The sequence below is a fragment of the Candoia aspera genome, chromosome 1, assembly GCF_035149785.1.
Source record: "Candoia aspera isolate rCanAsp1 chromosome 1, rCanAsp1.hap2, whole genome shotgun sequence".
Lineage (NCBI taxonomy): Eukaryota > Metazoa > Chordata > Lepidosauria > Squamata > Boidae > Candoia > Candoia aspera.
The window spans coordinates 331,467,383-331,480,469 of NC_086153.1; the positions used below are offsets into that span (position 1 = coordinate 331,467,383).

General features: G+C 44.2%; 1 protein-coding gene across 3 annotated transcripts in view; it reads left to right on the forward strand.

Annotated features, from left to right (window-relative positions):
- Positions 1-11,249, forward strand: part of PALM (paralemmin) — a 73,247-nt gene extending 61,998 nt beyond the window's left edge. For 2 of the 3 annotated variants that reach the window (XM_063290707.1, XM_063290706.1), the window contains exons 8-9: positions 3,963-4,094; positions 6,582-11,249. In XM_063290707.1, coding sequence (XP_063146777.1) covers positions 3,963-4,094; positions 6,582-7,150 — 701 coding nt within the window. In that variant the 3' untranslated portion in view covers positions 7,151-11,249. The remainder of the gene's footprint in view (positions 1-3,962; positions 4,095-6,581) is intronic. The other variant, XM_063290708.1, reaches the window with a different exon arrangement.
- Positions 11,250-13,087: the final 1,838 nt, after the last annotated feature.

Genomic DNA, 13,087 nt, shown 5'->3' on the forward strand with positions numbered 1-13,087 from the left:
AGGGGGGAAAGATCCTAGTTACTAGGTCCCTGCATTGTTTTTTGGATGCAGTCTTTCCACCTATACTATTTGAGGTCTCCACGCTGCTTGCTGGAGTAGCTGCCCAGCTCCTTGGGACAATAAATTCCCCTGCTATTCTAAGATGAGTCCCAGGGACAGAGAGAATTGTGAGCCAGGCAAAAGGTCCAGAGTTACCACAAAAATGTCTCCTTCAGTGTATTTGAACCTACATGGGAAGAAGGGAAAATTATACAGAAACCTTTGCCTGGATCTGGGCTTTGCTGAAAACTAGAATTAATAGAACCTGTTATTTATATGCTAAGCCATCATGTGGCTCTTTCAGTTTTCATGTTGCTTGTTGGTGAACCTCACCATTGTCATTGTATGGTTTATCATTATTATTATTATTATTATTATATTTAATATAGCCATCCACTCCAGTGGACTCTCAGCATGATTTAAGTTTTGCTGTGTTGAACAAAACCAGCCAATGGTGATTTATGTAACCATCAATGGTTAAGGAAATTTTCCCAGATCATACTGTATGTCCTCCCTTCAGCTGTCTCTCTCCACTCTCCCAGGGTCCAGTACGAGTCCCCTGGTAATCTTTTTCACGAGGGAAAAACTACTCTGTCAATGGGTTTCCGTAAAGTTCCACAAAGTTCTTAGTCCCAGAGTCTTCCGACAATCAGTTTTTGTCCCATCAGTGCAACTGAGCGATGTATCCCTTTTGTGCCAGATTTACAGTATGGAGGGGCATGAACCCAGTTTGTTTAAGTCTTTCATCTGGGCTGAGATGGGGCTGAAGCAACTACCCCACCTCCTTTGAACTATTTTTTCCTTAGCCTGGCGCACTGCCTTGATTTTGTCCCTGTGTCTAAATGTCTCCATATACTCAGCTGTCAGCTGTCTCAGTGGGAAGTAAGAAGTTAGCCTAGATGGTCTTACCTAGATTGGTCCCTCCAGTACATTTTTCTGATGCTTCAGAAGATGAATCTGGTATTCTGGAGAAATTATATATTCACCTACTTACATAAAACTTCAGTTATCCTAGCCTAGCCTAGCCTAGCCTAGCCTATCTTTCCCTTCTTTACCCTTCCCTACTCTACGGCTAAAGCTCATGACTCAGGTCATGCTTTATGTTCTGCTTACAAATTCCCATCCAGAAAAACCATCCTAAATGCATTTAAAAGGCCAAATTTGGTGTTCCTTTTTGCATCTGATTGGCACGGATTTTTGCCTTGATACGGCCTTAAATGACACGTCCTAAGTTTCTGCAAGGTCAAAGGAAGAACGGGGGTGGGAGGGAGACCCGGTCATCACAGAACTGCCCTGGACTGCCCTTGATAAATGTTGTTTTAACCAATGGCTGTGTTACCCATTAACTGCACCACAACTATCCCAGACTGAAAAACCTCTGAGCGAGCTGTACAGTTTGATCCGTTTCATGCTCGGGGCTCAAACACAGCTTCGATCCTCATGATGAGTTTGCCTCCTTTCTGCTCTGTTGGGTGTCCAGCTCTAATAGGACATTTTAATCAACGGTGGCCAGGAGGGAGATAGGCTGCAGTCTCCTATGTCCACCTTTCCCAGAGTTTCCAGGCAAATGGAACACGTGTTTATGTATTACTCTGCTAGATTTATAGCCTGCCTTTCCTACAGGAAATCAAGTCAATGTACATGATGCTTTCTCACCCCCGTTTTCCCTACCACAACACCCCTGTGAGGTAGGCTGTGATGACAGAGTGGCTGGTCCAAAGTTCCTCATGAGATGAGGGTCTCCCTGCTGCCAGTCCAATTCTTTAGTCACTAGGTCACACAGTCTTAGCTGTTTCCCCCAGAAAATTATTCCATGACCACCTAGGCCCTTACTCTGCAAAAGATCACACTGTGTCACAGTTTTAGGAGAAACTGCATTTAGAAATGAGTGCTTTGAGATGAAGTACATGTTGCACTTACATTTTTGTTTAAAAATTACACTGTATTTCATCAAGCAGAATTGATGGAACTGGAAAACTCAGCCATCCTGAATTAAAACTGTAAAAATATGCTGAAAAAGCAATTTGTCTCCTGTTTTTAAAGGCCCATGTATGTCCAAATTTTACGTGCTTTCAGGGACAATTGTCAACTGGGATCATCCCAAATTCTATGTCAGCTTTCCTCAGTCAGGCAGGCTGCAGACGCGTTGAACTACAACTCCCATCCTAGCTAGCCAATGTAGCACTTGTAGCTGGAAAATATAGACCTTGTAGTCCAACACATCTGGGGGCACCAAGTTGGGGATGGTTTAGCACCTTTGGGAAAAAATGCTTCCTAAAATTCAGTTCATCGTTTAATCTTAATCTTATTTACCACTTGATGCTTTGCATTTTTAAGTAATTAACAAAGCTAAAATGGTAGTTGCATTTCAACCAAGCACACATCATGTTGTTCGTGTTTTTGACATTTCACTGCCTGCTTCAGCAGTGCCTTTGCTGAAAGTATGCAAGCCTGTGGCCAGAGAAATAGTTTTACAGCTGTTTCATGTTCCTTCCTGATCGAGATCTAGGACAGCCTGCTAACCCAGTCATATTTTCCTTTTCTGCGTGTGAACAGTGACAGAGTATATTATCTTTATCAGAATAAACAAATGAACTTTGGGCTGACATTATGCGCCAGCTGTGGCTGCAAGGTCACTGAGCGATGAGTGTCCAAGCAGGCCTACCTACCTTGGCTGACTCAGCCCCTTCCTTTCCAGTTGTGCTTTGCCACCCTTGCATTCTTTCCCCTTCAGCCCAAATTAATCACATCTTTCTCTCCCCCCCCCCCCCCGACAAACCCTGCTTTAAATCCTGGCTTCGAGTTCCCATCTGCTTTGATACCTGATTCAGGTTCTTTGCTTTCGGTTTTGATTTTTTCATTGTTCTTCCCTGCTTGAGATTTTTGCTGTGCCTAACCCTGCCCTTAAAAAGTGAAACTTGGCTGATCTCAAAAGCTAAACAAGGTTCTTAGCAAGGAGATCCCCAGGAAAATCCAGGGCTGTTGTTTAAACTGGAAAGTTGGAAAAAACATCCTGGAAGAAAGAAATGATAAACTTCTTTTCGTTACTGCAGAAGGAATGTCCAGGAAGACATCAAAGTTGAGCTCAGCTGAAAGGAGGCCTTTTTTTAAAAATTTGCTTATTGTTTATACTTACTACTCCACCACAAATAAATCATCCTTCTTTTCTCTCTTGTTGCTCTGTTCTCCTGGATGCTTATCTCAGGGCTTACGCAGGGCCATCCTTTGTTGAATGATTCTTAAATTCATCCTTCCTTGGCTTCATTTAAGCTTAACTCTTCTTTTTTTCCCTTCCTGTCCTACCCATCCTTTGCAAAAGCAAAAACTCTGATCAATAACTTTTCAACTAAACCCACATACCACCTTTGGCTAACAGGTCAGCTATAAGCTACTTGACGCTGACAACTTGTCTTTTCTGTGTGCATGATAACTCTGAAGATTTAGATCAGTGTTTTTCAACCCTGGCAACTTGGATTTCAACTCCCAGATTTCTCCAGCCAGCATGGCTGGCTAGGGAATTCTGCAAGTTGAAGTCCACTCACCTTCAAGTTGCTAAGTTTGAGTAACACTGATTTAGATCATCCCAAAGGTCAATATTTTAGAAACGGTCACTAAGATTCCATCAAGGGGAGCCACGGAGGGGCTCCGCCAAGGATTTGGGGAAGCAACATCTTAGATGCTCTTTGGTTCACTGTCCCTTTGAGCTAGAAGAAAGCCCTTCAGGCCTTTCGCTTGCCTTGTGCATTGCTTCTTCTCTGTGCCTCTAATGCTTTGGGCCTGTCCCCAGGCCCCCCAGCTGCCCTGCACCTCCTGCCTTCCCTGCTCGTAGCGAATGCCTCACTTCCGAGCTCAGGGAGGGAGAGGTCGGCGGGCGGAGGGGCAGAACCGTTTTTGCTGCTCACTGTGTCCTGTTTGTGTCCCAGCTATGTACTCTGTAGAGATCACTGTGGAGAAGGACAAACTCACGGGGGAGACCAAAGTCCTGTCCAGCACCACTAGACTACCCAAAGGGAGCTCAGTTCAGGGAGTCAAAGTGTACGAGGACGAGCTGAAAGGTATGCACTGGAAGGGAGTGTCCACAGACGAAGGACGTGTCTGGCCTCCTGCAACCATCTTTCACGCTCCCTGGGACTCAGATGGAGTCCTGAGCATCACATCACATCACATCACATTGACTCAAGACGTCCTGGCTTCCTTCCCACAACACAGCTGCCTGGAGTTGTGTTTGGAATTGTGTTAGGGTCAAGGGCTCAGTGCCTTTCAGCCTTGAAGCTCACTGCCTGAACTGGGACCCCTGACTAGCTCACTACAACCCCACTGCCCCCGGATGTTGGGAAACCTCGATCGGATGGGGGTGCAATCCACCCTGGCCTGCCCTGGAGAATGCCCATATAAAACCAAATCCCCATCAGAAGCCTTAGAACCCTAAGAGTTTAGTGGACTTTATTTCAGGTAGATGGATTCAGAATTGCAACTTGTGTTGGTTTTCCCTGGCATTGGATCAGAGGGATCCCTGTCTCGCCCCTTGGATCCAACTTGCTTGCAGTGTTTTGGACTGCAAAGTAGAAAAAGGGTTCTACTGCCATTCTGCACGCAGGAAGAAGGCTGTCTACTGGAAACATGTGCAATGCTCAGAAGCTGAGACTTCCTATAAATAATTATTAATATTATTCTATTGTATTTATCCAAATGAATATCATAGTCTAATTGACTGGGTGTTGGCTCCAGTCGCTTGGGTCCCAGCTAATGACCCAAGTTATGGAGGTATTGCTGTAAAATGTCTTTTACAGAAGTCCAGTAAATTTAACATTTCTAAATATTTGGTGAATCCTTTTGAAATTCTTGTGCCAAGAGTTCCCATTACAATTGGCATTGAAATCATTGTTTAATGCTCCATTATTTTTCAACCATAAATTATGATATTCAGATATTTTCTCCCATTGTTTTTCAACAAGTCAACTGTCTCCAGGTATTATGATACCAATGAACCATGCCTTCTTCTTTTCTGTAACAGCAGTGCCTATTATATCTTGTTCCTAACCGTTTGAATTTTGAAATCCCACAAAATTTGAATCTCATTTTGCAAACTTTTTTTCAGATATATAAGTCCCAGTGATTTCTACAAACAGTAAAGTTGAATTTTCCACATAAATCCCAATGGACAATTTTTGCAATTGTATTTATACCATGTTTGAAATGAGATGATGATGATGATGATGATGATGATGATGATTTTAGCATAAAGTTTTTAAGTATCAGCAGGTGGCAGCACTTGGTCAACATTAGTTGATTTTAAAGCGCTAAGCAAGGTCACAACAGGTTAGTATTTGGATGGGAAATCATTGGAAAATTCTGGAACAGAAGGCTAAGGTGGACAGTTCAAAAAAATCTAGGAAGAAAACAATACCCAATTGATTCTAGAACTCTATGTGATCGTACCCAGGAGTTAAGTTCAATTAGAGGGCATGTTTACCCTTTTTTTCTTTTTCAGTTTAAAAAACATAGTCATATCTTCATTTTTCTGCCAAAAACACTGTAACCGCTCATCAAAATGTTCCGTACTTTTCTTATCTTCCATTCCAGTGTGGAGAATATAATAATGCAAGGAATCGTTGTTTATTTACTATGAAAGTGCAGGTTGAGAAGATAGAGCGTAAGAAGGGCACTAATGGTCCTCAGAATTGTTTTGACCCACTCATTTCCTACACTTACTGCTTTTTCTTTTTCTGTCCAAATTCAACATCCATGTTTGTGCAGCTAAAAACCCCCCGATATACCTAGGATAGCTGAGTACAAGTGGTCTTTCTTAAATTCTCCACCAAATGTGTGGATGTTTTGTTGTGTTTTCTGAATTTCTCCCGGGGAAAAAAATCTGAGATAGTTTCTCAAGGGAAGAACTCAGAAAACGCCCCATAGAAGATGTTCCCTACTTTTCTTTGGATTGAATAACAGGGTGGGAAGCCAGGGAGGCTGCAGACTGCCAGGGGAGGGAGGGAGGGAGGGGGAGAGAGAGAGAGAAATCGATATAGATCAGTGTTTCTCAACCTTGGGAACTTTAAGATGTGTGGACTTCAACTCCCAGAATTCCCCAGCCAGCATTGCTGAGGAAGTAAGGAAGGAAGGAAGACAGAACATTCATACATCCCCTTTGGCCTCCCATGACCACTTGCATTCTCATCTCTTTTGAAAGAAAAGTGAACGTTTTTTCATCAAATTGCTTGAGAACTGGCCTGACATTAATATACATACATACAGAACAAAACACTTGAGTAAAGAAGAGATTGGTGTGGTTGGCATTTGAGGTGCTTAACTGTTAGAGCTGTCAGAAGCCCATGAGATTTATCAAACCCCTCCAAGATAAAAATCCATACTTATTTAAAGGGCAAATTCTTGGCATCTTTGGATCTCTAGTGCCACTTCATTCTCCGTTAAGGAATAGAAATGATGATATCTGCCCGTAAGCCATTTCTTTAAGCAACACTGAAGGTCTGGCCACTGTCCCCATCATCCTCATTGTGCACCTTCTCTATCTTCTATTGCAGTGGTCCACGCAGTCCGTGCTGAAGATGGGGCTATTGAGAACGGCCTCCACCAGCTGAGCTCATCTGAAGTGGATGAGCTCATCCATAAGGCCGATGAAGTTACCCTGAGTGAAGTCTCTGAGAAGGCTGCCAAAGAGGCCCAAAGCAATCTCCCAAGCCAGAAGGCCACCCCCCGGAAGGAAATCACAGGTGTGCAGGCTAAACCAGTGGAGAGTCCAAAGCAACTGGCTTCCGGTGATGGCCCGGAGCCCAGCAAAGAACAACCCGTCACCATGATCTTCATGGGCTACCAGAACGTGGAAGATGAAAATGAGACCAAAAAGGTGCTGGGGCTCGAGGGGGAGCAAATCAAGGCAGAGCTGGTGGTGATAGAAGATGCTGAGAATAAACCGGCAGGAGATTACACAGCAGATCACGCCCCACCTAATGGCAGCGCGATGGAGCCCTTGGCTCAGAAGGAGGAGAACCAAACTGAGGCACAGCCATCAGCCAATGACACGGACCCCAAAGGAGCAGATCAGGATCTTGACATGAAGAAACAGCGTTGTAAATGCTGCTCAGTTATGTAAGAGGCCCTTGCCAAGCCCCACCCTCAACTGTACAGCCAATCAGGACTGCCTTTTCCCATCACTCTCACCTGGACACCTTGACTCCGCCTCTCCGGTTATCTTCTCAATTCTACAAAGGTCTGAGTTCAAAGTGTTGCTATTTTTACTTAACAAGATGTGCTATTTGCATCCCCCGTGGATTTTTTTCCCCCCCTTATTTTCAAGTGACTGGGGGAATATAAGTGCAGTGCTGGTGAAATTGTGTAAAATAGCCGACAATGACACCAAGCTGCCACTCTGATTTTTCCCTGCCTCCATTAACATCTTTATTCCTGATTTCATACAGGAACAGACACAAAACGTAATGATAGAAGTGATTGTTCAGTCCAGGCCCTTTTCTTTCTTATTTGGACATTTTAAATAGTAATGGTTGAATATACCTGGAGACCTGTTGATTAGAAATGAAAAACTGAATGTTTCCCCATCCTAACAATTCAGCTGAATTTCTATTTTCTGAAATGTTTGAAAAAGAAAATTAATTGATCAAGGAAGGAGACTTACAATTCTTGGCTTCCTCTTGAAATTTCTGAATCCTTTGAAATCCAATTATCTTTGATATCTCCCAAAGTCCTTCACAATCCTAACTCCCTAAGTCCCTTAAGAATACTCATGGTTAAAATCTTCTATGGTGGGAGTGTTAAGATCAGAAAACAATCAAGCAAATCAAGTTTTTCACAAGCTTTAAAAATAGGTCAACCCATGTCTTGCGCACAACAGAACTTGGTCCTGATCCAAAGCATCCAGATGTTGGAAGCTGGTTTCACCTCCAGAATAATTCTACAACATCTCTACAAGAATTTATTGCCCTTCCCATCCTGTTGGTTGGAGGAGCTTTGACAAGGTGTAATTGTTGAGCTTCAAACTGAAAAAGCTGGGTTGATTTTGATCCTTGTATGTTTTCTTTTTTTTCCAAATGCCATGATGACTACTTCTCTGGACTATAAGACTCTAGGACTATGGTTGATGTCCGAGTAGAGTTTATGATTCAGTGAGCAGTCCCAGCCCAGGATAAGAATTATTGACACTAAATGTATATTTTGTGGCTGCGAGACCAGTCTTCCCCAACCTAGGACTTATGCATTGGACCATTTGGCTACAGATGATGAACTATCATCTAACACATGTGAGGGGCCTCTGGGTTGGGAAAAGATACGATGGATTCTATCAGTGGAGCAGAGAGCTGTCGGACTGTCAGGTGCTCAGCACCAGACATTCAGGAGTCTCAGATCCCAACAACCAGTGTGCCTGTAAATGGCTAGGCGCAGAAGAACAGTCCAATGAAAGGCCCAGGCTAGACTGGTGGGGGGATGGAAGGGTCACAAGCTTCACTGAAAGAGACGAAAGAGGCAAAATGCATTTAAAACCAACAATAAGCAAAGAAACAGGATGGAATAGAATTAAGATGCAAAAAGGAGAAATTCTCAGTTGTTAGCACAAAGGGGAGATTAGCAAAGGTGTAGAACAGATAGGATTGGTGGTAGCTGGCCCGCATTGTGGTGCCTGATAAGCTGCACCAAGGAGAAAGTTCTCATATTAACGGGGGGGGGGGGCATTGTTCTGAAAATGCCACTTCCTTCTGTCTGCTCCCCCCCACCCTCGCAAAGTCTTTTAAGGAAAAAGCGCCCTTGACACTATTAGATATGTAGTGACAAGTTATCTTTATCTGGGCCTTTCCCATTTTTATTTACATCCTTTAAAAGATTCTTCAGTTCAAGGCTGCTTCACAAACATTTCTTCTAAATTGTGGTGGTTGCAATTTTTGTCTTGGAGAAGAGGTTTATCAGATCCAAAAGGTGCTGACGATCTTGTCCCCTAAAGAAACTAGAGTCTCTGCTCCCATTCCTGAGATGTCACAACCTGAAGTGCCAAAGTAAACAGTTCCACCTCAGCTCCTGAGACGAATTACTAAGGAAGTATTTAGGTTTCACTGGAGCAACCTTCTCTGATCTCGCATTCCCCAGATCTGTGAGGAGCATAGCTCCCACAACCCCCGCCTGGCAACTTGGAATTCTGGGAATTGTAGTTCTAGTAAGTCTGGAGGGTTCCAGATTGTGGAAGGCTTATCCCACACATTTGAAATCAGAGGCAACAAGTATGCATATATATAAGTATGCATATATATTTTCTCCAGGCTAATCATCCTTCTGGCCATGATTGTACCCAGTTAATAGGGCATCTTACTTTCCCCTTTGCTTCGTTGAGATCCATGGATTGGCTTTGCTTTCTAAGCTGCTTCCCCAGGAGACCCAGCTTCATGCTGGTAAACTGGTCTGGTGCTGGTCTGTGGGGCACCACTGAGCAGCTTCCGTAACTGCGTTTCCTGCTGCTCTGTCCTTCCTGGTTTATCAGCACAGCTTTCTTTTCCGAAATAAGATTCAGGAATGTGACCCCAACCTCTGGGCTGGGCTGGTCTTAGAAAATCTGGAGTGGGGCTGCAGGGTGGAATCAAAGAGCATCAGTCCCCCCCCAATTCAACTGAAAGCAAGATTCCCATTGAGTCTTTTTAAGCAGGATTTATAGAAAGGGTAAAGGATAAAGTTACAGCAATCTCAGCAACTAGATTACTTCCACCTTAGAACCCAATTTATCTTTCAGTTTGTTCGGACTGAGGCTTTCTCAATCGTTTCTTCTGAACTGGTGAGCTGGTTCTTCTCCCAGATAACTGACAAGTGTGTAGATCAGTGTTTCTCAACCTTGGCAACTTTAAAATGTGTGGACTTCAATTCCCAGAATTCTCCAGCCAGCATGCCTGGCTGAGGGATACTGAGAGTTGAAGTCCACATGTCTTAAAGTTGCCAAGGTTGAGAAACACTGGTGTAGATAATTGTTTTCAGAGCATCTCCTGAATCTTTCCCAAGCTCTGAACAAACCATTACACCAGCTTCCCAAAATATTATATCTTCCAAAAGGTGTATCCGGGTCCACAGTATCTCCTTGAACCCACACAAGTGCTAGGAGCAGGCCTTGACTAGTCTTCCTTAGATGTGATGGAGAAGCAGTGAAGAAATTGTGACATGGCGGGAGAGACCCCTCTTGGGTGTTTCCAGTGGGGCCATGCAGGTTCCCACCCCCCCAAATCACTACAATCATACAGATCAGCTCTATCCAAGGATTTTAAGATTTTGGAGTAATTTCCCCATCCTGTCTCCCCAGCAGTGTTGAAGTGTTGAGATTGTGACAGACAGCCTGGTCAAATGGTATCTGGTACTGTAGTTGCAACCTTCGGGTGCCAAGTTGGGGGAGCCACTCTGAGTCCACTCCCTTGCTTTGACCAAAAGAACCTAGAAGAAGAGTTTTCCACAGCAATATCATTCAAGCATCTTCTTCCCTTTGTATTCATACAGGTAGTCCTCACTTAATGACCATTTGTTTAGTGACAGTTCGGATTTAACAACGGTGCTGAAAAAAACAACTCATGACCAGTCCTCATAGCATCCCTGGGCTCATGTGATCATGATTTGGGCACTTGGCAACCGGTTCACATTTATGTCCATCGCAGCGTCCCGTGGTCACATGATTGCCATTTTCGACCTTCCCGGCCAGCTTCTGACAAGGAAAATCAACGGGGAACTACACGATTCTCTTAACAACCACATGGTTCAATTAACGACTACGTGGTTCGCTTAATGGCCGCCATAAAAAGGTCATAATATTGGGTCGGATTCACTTAATGACCCTTTGCTTATCAACCAAAATTCTGGTCCCAACTGTGGTCGTTAAGCGAGGACTACCTATAAAATGCATCCGTGCAGCATTTTAGGGCAGGGAGCAGTCACTGGGTGAGCTGCTTTTGCATATTCCTGCTTGGCTTGACAATCATTTCTTTGTGAAGGAGCTCATCCTGTTTCCCTTCTCCTCCCATGTTCTGCTTTCCTGTAACTAGCAAAGCAGCTGGGGTATTGGAAGAAGCCAGGCAGAGGTGCCCTGCTACCTCTTTCACCAGGGGTGCTGGGCAAGGATCAAACCTGAACCTTTGGCCTGCATGCTGAGCCACGAGCTCTTCCTAATCCAGATGATTTGTTCACTGAGCCCAGGGATGTCCACTCTGGCTGACAGTAGCCCTTCTCAAATGCCCTATCAGAAAAATCCCTCTTGGCTCTGTTCCTTGGGACTCTCTTAACTAGAGAAGCAGCCACTTGAATTTGGAAGCTTTGGCATGCAGAGCATAGGCTGTCCTTTCTTCAAATTCATCTTTAAAATGTCGTAAATTTGCAAACCTTGATGAAGAGTTGAAGGCAATCCTAAAGAGAAGGGAGCGAGCTTCCATGGCTTGACGGCTGCATCACCCACCTGCAGCTAATCCTGAGGGAGGGAGAACACATTCAGCACTCCAATGCACTCCAGTGTCGGGGTGGTCAGTATCGGAGACTGTGATGTAAAGTATCTTTTGAGGGCAAATCACAGAATTGGTGCTGATGCAGGAATCTCGGCACTAATAGAGGCAACCTTTCTCAACCTCCGTATGGATTCTCACTTGTATTGTTGGGGCCCCATGTGACACTGTGGGCAATAAAAACAGAAATAGGGGCTGAGCTGCTTCTGCTACATCATTAGAGCTTGGTCATTTGCATTCAGTCAGTGCCAGACAGTAGGCCACACATGGACTATGCCTTATTTTATTACTATTATTTTGTTTGTCTCTGGCTGAAAATTACCTTTGCATTTTCAAATGGGTGGGAGTTTGGGGATAGAAACCAAGAGAATAATGTAATCAAAGGTCTAAAAAAATACCCTGTTGGTAATTATAATGAAAGGGCATGATCATACTAATTTAATGGTAAAATAATTCCTTTGAGATTTAAGCTGGATTCAACCAATCTCCGTGGTTGGGCAAGGCTGGTTGTGCTTAAAAAGTTATCATGTATTATTCTGTTACAATAAAACTGAATTTCCTGCATAATAGATACAATGTATGTGTGGCAAAAGAGGGTGTTTAAAGATGAGAGTTGAAGAATTGTGCAGCGGAGTGGAGGAAATCCCCGTTCAAGAGATTCTAGGAATCCCTTCAGATTTGGTGGGTCTGTGCTTTGAATCCATTCTTCCAGGGGAAGAGAAGTCCACTGATGCATTCTTGCCAGATTTCCCTATTTGATATGGGGAGCTGGAGAGCTGGAAGATAGAAGAGCTGGATCCCATGACTTCCAAACCAAGGAAAGATGACTTCCAAGCCAGGCTGCCCTGATTTTTTGGCTCTGGGCTCAAAAGTCCATTGTTGTAGTTTATGACTTGGAAACTGGACCTTCTTAGACCCTTTGTGCTCCAGTATTACTAAGGTCTGTCACCTGATTATCTGTTCAGTGGGCTTCTGAAAACTCACAGCTTACCAACCAACCCATAGTTTTGTCGATGGTCAGCTCACAAGCCCTGCACGCCATTCTCATAAACTTCTGGCATTTTGCGGAGAGATCACTCGGAAGTCGTCTTCCTTATAATGGACAAGGGGCAGTCTTGGACAGCTCGAGACATCCCGAGCTGTTCCTTGGGCCATTGGGAAGGCCCTCAGCTTCAGACAGCAGCATCTCCAGCAGCAACGTCTTGTTTTCTGCTCTGCTGAGTATTGATCTTCAGCTGGGTCATTTGGCCCAAGATGAACAGCAGCAAACACTCATACCTCGCTTTCTCTGAAACTGAGAAGATCTGTCAAGGGGGTTGAGGTAGAACCAAGGAATGAAGATGCTATCAGTACTGCTTCAGAGATTCCGGTGCTGGTGCAGTAAACCCCTTGCCCATTTTCTCTCCCCCACAACCCAGTCTCTGTCCCATCTAATGTATACGACATGGTGGTGATACCCTTTGTGTGCCCAGTTCTCCACTGTTAATTCCTTCCATCTTCTTTGGCTCGCAGAAGTGCACTTCCCCCTTTCTCCCAAGCTTTCCAAACATCATGGCCAATTGTTT